General features: G+C 39.5%; 1 protein-coding gene across 1 annotated transcript in view; it reads left to right on the top strand.

Moving 5' to 3' along the window:
* Positions 1–8,034, top strand: part of LOC106882711 (probable helicase with zinc finger domain) — an 80,991-nt gene that overhangs the window by 64,225 nt on the left and 8,732 nt on the right. The window contains exon 12 of the mRNA XM_014933474.2: positions 1,955–2,046. Within this exon, the coding sequence (XP_014788960.1) occupies positions 1,955–2,046 (92 nt within the window). The remainder of the gene's footprint in view (positions 1–1,954; positions 2,047–8,034) is intronic.

The raw sequence follows: 8,034 nt of genomic DNA on the forward strand, positions 1-8,034 counted from the left end.
ATAGATAGAAAGATGGAGGAAGACAGATAGATAAATAGATAGAAAGATAGATAGATAGATAGACAGATAGATAGATAGATAGATAGAAAGATAGTCACGTCAGAATAATAGTAGACTTACTTGCAAAAAAGGACGTGTGCGTTCAATAATGTAATAATACAAAGAATATATATACATGTATACACACATATATGTACATACTTACATCTACATGTGTATATACATGCATATCAGGGTACAGGACGTTAGAACAATAAACTACAGACAACGGAACGAACACATGGGAAAACGGAAAGCCACTTGATATATATAAACTACAACTGAATCATCCAAAATACAATTCATCCAAACTGATACAAATAGACACAGTATGGATGCAAAATAGACACAAAATGAATTACAATCACTATAATACATCTCCTATCTATTCCCTTCCTTCACACCAAACAGAACACTGATATTTTTTTTCTTCTCAGCTACCAATTAGTACTTTAATCTTTGGATGTAGCTAGAGCTTCCTGCTTTGGAATTTTTTGACAAGATTTTGCAGTAAGAAACACGTCATCAGCCCATAAAAGTTCTCAGGGACATCTTGTCTTGAACTGTAAATGTATGCAAGGCTGAGGACAGAGCCCTCATGAACATCTGTGGACTAAATTACTCGCTGAACTTGCTACCTATTCTTACCTTGCCTTCACAATATATTTGTATGCCCCGAGCTTACGTAGAACTTGCCAAAGTGATGAATGCGAAGTACTGTTGAAGGCATATTTTTAGTTGCCTCCCTTTTACTGGTCTCCTGACAAGATGTATGAGGGGTACCCAAAAGTAACTGGAAACGTTCTGTGTGGGACAAACCTGTTGTAGTTCAGGCTTCTGCTACTAGAAGCCACTTGATATGGCCCTCAGGCATCAATTTGCTGACCAGTGGTGGTGGCTAAGGCCATACTGCCATGTGGTGTGTCCTTGTTTTGCAGTACTTCTCCCTTGTTCATCAATTTGTGATGGCTGAAATGGAGGAACAGCGTGCTTCGGTAAAATTCTGTTTTCTACTGGGGAAAACAGCAGCCAAAACAATTGTCATGCTTCAAACAGCTTACAAGGATGCTGCCATGTGCAAAACACAAATTTACAAGTGATTTTCACACTTTAGGAATGGTCACTTGTCACTTAAAGACCAATCTTGTTCAGGACAACCATCAACCTCCCAAACGAATGAAAATTCATGAACTGATCTTGGAGGACTGTCACCAAACAGTTGACAAACTTGTTGATATGACTAGTGTGTCCTAGAGCTCCTGCCAATGAATTTCGAGCAAGGAATTATGACTGAAAAGAGTTGCAGCAAAATTTGTGCCTCACTTGCTCACGGAAGATCAAAAGCAGTCATAACTAAATGCATGTCATGAACTGAAAGAAAAGTTGGAAGTTGATCCGGACCTTTTTTTCAAAGGTTATCACTGGTGACAAAAGCTGGTGCTATGGAATTTGCAGATGTGGAAGAGGTGAAGAAAAAATCGATGGAGGCATTAAAAGGCATCACTTTGCAAAAGTTCCAGCATGGCTTCAAATAGTGGAAAATGCACCTAGACTGATGCATTGCTTCAAATGGAGAATACTTTGAAGATGATTGAATTTAAATAAATAAAATAATATTGTAAAATTCCAGTTTCCTTTGGGTAGCCCCTCATACTTCTGAAAACAAGATTACTCAGCTTTGAGAATATCTGACACAGAACCTTTATTTTTTGATGATGGTATAAGATATTTTAAAATTGTTTGGATAGTTATTCGAATTTTTAAAAAATATCTGTAAATATTTATGGAACCTATTGCTTTTCTCATGCCACTGTACTGTTAATTTAATGTTTCACTTTTGACTATTTTAAAAATTTAGCTAAGTATTTTTGTATTTTAATTTATAATACTGTATTTTTTTCTTGTTAAATATCAGGTTTTTGATAAGCTCATTGATAGCCATGGATACCATATCACCATTCATTAAAATTTATGTAAATGAATTTCATAAAATACCAAACAAATTAGGTAATTATGATATAATTTTATTTTTAATTATTATTTCTTGTTTCTCCTGTTGTCCATTGTTAGCAACCATGATTACCTTCAGAGTTATTCAAACCCCATCTTCCAGGTTTCTCTTTCAAGATGTGGATGTGCATAATTGTGAAGGTTGCTTGCTAAAAGTATTTCTTTCTAAGTTGGGCTGTCTTTTGCAAATTTCTAGCAACATTCTTGGAGATCTGCTATTTTTTTACTTCCATGAACAAGTTAAAATTGATGTGAGCTTTGGTCCTTCTTTAGCTAGCCAAAAGATGCTGAGAATTTCCTGTAAATACATGTCCTCAATGTTGCCACATGATATAGTTTCCTCTAAGATTGTTCTTTCTCATAGTCTTTGGCTCTAAAAGACAATGGAATACCAATGCAGAACAAAGATGTGTATGTCCACAAGGCATTGCATACACTTGCAGTTAATGTAACAGTAGTAATATGAAAAAGGAATTTTCCTTATTATGAAAAGTATGAAATTTGCTGTCAAAACCAGAAAGTCAAGTGCTAAATTAAATTACTTAAATTAGTGTGCTCTAATTCTAGATACATATCAATGATCCTCATCATCATCATTTAACATTTGCTTTCCATGCTGGCATGGGTTAGACAGTTTGACTGGAACTGGTAAGCCAGAGAGCTGCACCAGATTCCAGTCTGATTTTGACTTGATTTCTACAGCTGGATGCCCTTCCTAATGCCAATTACTCCAAGAGAGTAGTGGGTGCCTTTTATGTGTCACCAACACTGGTGCTTTTACGTGTCACAGGCATAGGTGCTGTTACATCATCTTCACTGTCCACAACTACAATTTCACTTGGCTTGATGAGACTTCTGAAGCACAACAAATTACCAAAGGTCACAATCACTTGTCATCACCTCCGTGAGACTCCATATTCAAAGATCAGACTTCACCACCTCTTCCCATATCTTCTTGGGTCTACATTTTCAATAGGTTCCTTCCACAATTAGAGATCAGCACTTCTTTACACAGTTATCCTCATCCATATGCATCACATGACCAGCACAGTTGCCTCTCTTGAACACCACATCTGATGCCTCTTGTACCCAATTTTTCTCTCAAGATGCTTACACACTGTCAGACATGGCCTTTGTTGCCAACAAAAGTAGAAGCTCTCTGAACTTTGCCCAGCCTCTTTTTATTCTAGCAGCTACACTCTAGGAGCAATCGCCTCCACTACTGACTTTTGTTGTTCCTGTACATCTGCCATGCACAAAGACTATTTTCCCTGTTAACCTTCCTCTGATATTGATGCACCTCTCATATGTCCATAGCTTTCACCAGGTACCCCATATGGAGTTTCTACCTATGTCTTTTCTACATATTGAGCAGGGTCATCTACCTGAATAGATTTTTGATTTGTCTGCTTTCCTACTTACTAAGACTTTGGTTTTTACTAAATTAACTCTAAGGCTCTTTGATTCCAGACCTTGCTTCCATACCTGAATTTTTTTTCTACATTTCTAGTTGTGATTCAGCAATAACAACAAGGTCATCAGCATAGAGGAGCTCCCATGGGCAGCCCGACTCAAATTCCTCTGTTATTGCCTGGAGGACTATGATGATCAGGAGGGGGCTGAGGGCTGATCCTTGGTGAACTCCTATTTCTACACTGAATTCATCGCTATACTTGTTGCCAACCCTCACCTTACTGACAGAGTCCCTGTACATGGCTTGTACAGCTCTCACCAACCACTCATCTATCTCTAGATTCTGCAATGACCATCAGATAAGGGATTGAGGGACCCTGTCAACAGCTTTCTCTATGTCAGCAAAAGCCAAGTACAGAGGTGTATTTTTGGCTAGGTACTTCTCCTGCAGCTGCTTTACCAGGAATGTAGCATCAGTGGTGCTTCTCCCTGACACAAAACTAAGCAGCATCTCATCTTACCTAACTCTCTTCCTAATTAGTTGGGCTATGACCCTCTCCATAACTTTCATCACCTGATTTGACCCTCTCCACGTAAATATATTATTCATTTCAGCAAAACTAGAGGATTTTAAAAATATGACCTGCTATAATAGTAAAATAAAAAAAAAATTTGTTGATGCCTTTTATGAAGTTTGGATGCAATACCACCATCTGTCCCTGTTCTATCTCTGCAATTGAAAACCAGCTGCTGTGACAACTAAAATGAGTAGAAATTTTAAATGTAAAATGAAAAGCATTATTTTATTAGACTACACTATTTGCAGTAAGAAATCTTAATGGAATTCTATTCAGTGTTCAAAATGACGTCTTGTGAATACAACTAAAGCATTTCTCAACAGATATTTACAAAATCATGAATGCCTTGTATTGGAACAAAACCATGAGTGTCACTCATAACAGTTCAAGAATTTCTTAAAAGTGTACCTGTATAAAAATAAACAGAGTGTATTAAATTTCTCTCTGCCAAGACTTTTTTGTAAGAATATGGATATTAGATGCATCAAAGTTAAATGATCATGTATTAGAAAGGCTACACACATGAAATCCATTCAAGAATGACAGCACAAACAAGCTGAGAGAGAAACTGAACATAAGATGTATTAGATGTAGTGTGAAGAGGGAAGATTGTGTTTGTATGAGCATGTGGCATGTATGAAGGAGGGCGGCTTTATAAAAAAGGGCTGTATGTCCAAAGTGAATGGGAGCTGCATAAGAGAGAAACTAAAGAAGACTTGGAAATAAGTGATGAAGACAGATCTAAGGTAGTTGATGGAATTGCATTGATTGGTGAAATACTGTGCAGAAAACTCTTTATTCAGGCATGATGAAACAGATGTTAAAATTTCTGTATATAAGTGCAGGCATGGCTGTGTGGTAAGAAGTTTGCTTCCAAACTACATGATCTTGGGTTCAGTTTCATTGCGTGTCTTCTTACGCAGGTGTCTTTTACTCTAACTTCAGGCTGATCAAAGCCTTGTGAGTAGATCTGGTTAGCAGAAACTAAAAGAAGCCCATTATTTATATGTATGTGTGTATGTATGCATGCATGCATGCGTGAATGTATACACATTCACACACACATGCACATGTGTATGTGTTTGTGTCCTCCACCCACCACTGCTACTGCTTGACAACTGGCGACCAAGTCAGTAGCGAGGGAGGGTGCGCTGAAAGTGTAGCTGCTAGAATAAGAATAGCCTGGGCAAAGTTTAGAGAGCTCTTACCTCTGCTAATGACAAAGGGCTTCTCGCTCAGAGTAAAAGGCAGACTGTATGACGCATGTGTGCAAACAGCTATGCTACATGGCAGTGAAACATGGGCCGTGACTGCTGAGGACATGCATAAGCTCGCAAGGAATGAAGCCAGTATGCTCCGAATGATGTGTAATGTCGGTGTGCATACTTGACAGAGTGTAAGTACCTTGAGAGAAAAGTTGAACCTAAGAAGCATCGGTTGTGGTGTGCAAGAGAGAGACGATTGCATTGGTATGGTCATTTGGCGAGAATGGATAAGGATAGGTGTGTGAAAAAGTGTCACAGCCTAGCGGTTGAGGGTACCTGTGGAAGAGGTAGACCCAGGAAGACCTGGAATGAGGTGGTGAAGCACGACTTTCGAACATTAGGCCTCACCGAGGCAATGACTAGTGACCGAGACCTTTGGAAATATGCTGTGCATGAGAAGACCCGGCAAGAAAAGTGAGACCTGAATCCAAGGCCTCTGCCAGGGGTGTAGCCAGCCCACTTATGCATACCTTTCCTTCTTTGGACACAAAACTCTGCTTGCGAAGACCTGTTGAGGCAGGTGAAATCGAAATCGAAATTGAACCAAATTCGACGACTGGCACCCATGCCAACCTTCCTTCATTGGACACTAAACTCAGCTTGCGAAGACCTGTTGGGGCAAGTGAGATCGAAACTGAACCAAACTTGATGACTGGCACCTGTGCCAGTGGAGCGCTAACAGCACCATCCAAGCGGGATCACTGCCAAAACAGTGGTCTGACTCCCATGCCAGTGGCACATAAAAAGCACCATTTGAGCGCAATCATTTCCAGCTTCGCCTCACTGGCACTTGTGCCGGTGACATGTGAACAAAACATTAGACTGACTCCTGTGCAGGTGGCACATAAAAGACACCATTTGAGCGTGGCTGTTGCCAGTACTGCCAGACCGGCCCTTGTTCCGATGGCACGTAAAAGCACCCACTACACTCTCGGAGTGGTTGACGTTAGGAAGGGCATCCAGCTGTAGAAACTCTGCCGGATCAGATTGGAGCCTGGTGCAACCATCTGGTTCGCCAGTCCTCAGTCAAATCGTCCAACCCATGCTTGCATGGAGAGCGGACGTTAAACAATGATGATGATGATGATGATATATATTGCTTCCCTGCGCAAAGAGAAATTGAAGCTCTGACGTCTGGTAACTGACTTGGTAAATGCCCACAAAATTATTAACCATCATGCCAACAACCACCTTGATCTTCTTTTTGAGCTCCACGTGTCTAACACACATAGGTCTAGCACACAAAGTCAGAAAACAGCACCCCTGTATGACTTTTGGAAACATTTTTTTACACTCAGAGTTGCTGATGCATGAAACAAACTACCTGCATCAGTTGTTAGTTGCCAAGACATTGTATCCTTTAAAACCACCATGCTTCCTGAAAGTCAGCAACACTACACCTGATATCCACCCCTCCATACGCATGCTTATATGTTTATCACGACTCATACACTGTTCATTTTCTTGAGTTTTGTACATAATTGTATATGCTATACATGCACTTTTGATGTGTTGCTGTGCACCTGAGCACTATAAACAACAATTTCATTATTATATAGATATATACGTATATAAAAAATTGATAACCAAGCAGAGAGTAGGGATTTATTCACATCCAAAACTTTTTTATTAAATATTAAGAAGTTTTCTGCGGCATATATAACATTGACCAACATGTTTCTACTGCGATTGCACATTGCTCTGTATGCAGTTATGTATATGTATATAGGTAGGGTATTTCACCATATTCAATTAGACCCATCTATCACAGTAAAAGTGAGGTGCTAAAAGCATTAGGTTTGTGAATACACTCACTGGGTCCTGTTTCTGTCAAGCTTTTCCCGCCTCTCAACTTCCCAATACCTTCCACCTTCACATTTATAATAATGGCACCGTTCATCTGCTATAAATCATATGACATCAAAATCTACACATATTTCTTCCTCTTTACATTACTAGTTACCTTCCCCTCTCCCTGCTTTATTTTCACTAGTCACACCTTTCTATACCTGCAAGTATGTATTCCTCTCCCCTGAGCTACATCTTAGAAATGCCTAGCCCCATTTTTAATACCCTTTCATATCTGCCTCACCATTGTCCTTCACTTACTACAGCCATCATTACATATTTCTAATATTCATCACTGTCCTTGTATATCTTTTTCTCCCCCATTCTCATATAGGAAAGTGGGTTATACATCTTTAGATTGTATACCTGACTTCCTACTATAAAATTAACGAATATAACGGAACGCTGAACTCCAGACTATCAACTTAAACAACACTTTATTTAGGTAGTAAATATATAACCACATCTTTAGTTCTTGTTGTTACATCTTCTGTGTGTATGAGCATAGTGCTGGGATGTTGTTCTATAGATGTGAGCGAGCGTAGGTCCGAAAGATGTAGAGAGACAGCTTAAACACACGTCCATGCTCAATCGCTGGCCAGCGAGAAAGAGAATGAATTGAGCGGGAAACACTTGCTTGTTTAATTCCACGCATGCGCACGGCGTTACTACAGAGCTCCCTTGCCAGTGCGGAAACGCACGATAAATGAAATCTGTTAGAACGCCTGAGGCAGGATGGCCACTGAAAACCACCCACAAGATGTGGTACAAACACACACACAAAGAAAATTCAAAGAAATGAAATGTACACTTGTGAAATACATGCATGCAACGTATAAATGAAATGACAATGACAAAACAACTGTGATGACAACTGTCCA

The sequence above is a fragment of the Octopus bimaculoides genome, chromosome 5 (genome assembly GCF_001194135.2).
Source record: "Octopus bimaculoides isolate UCB-OBI-ISO-001 chromosome 5, ASM119413v2, whole genome shotgun sequence".
Taxonomy (NCBI): domain Eukaryota; kingdom Metazoa; phylum Mollusca; class Cephalopoda; order Octopoda; family Octopodidae; genus Octopus; species Octopus bimaculoides.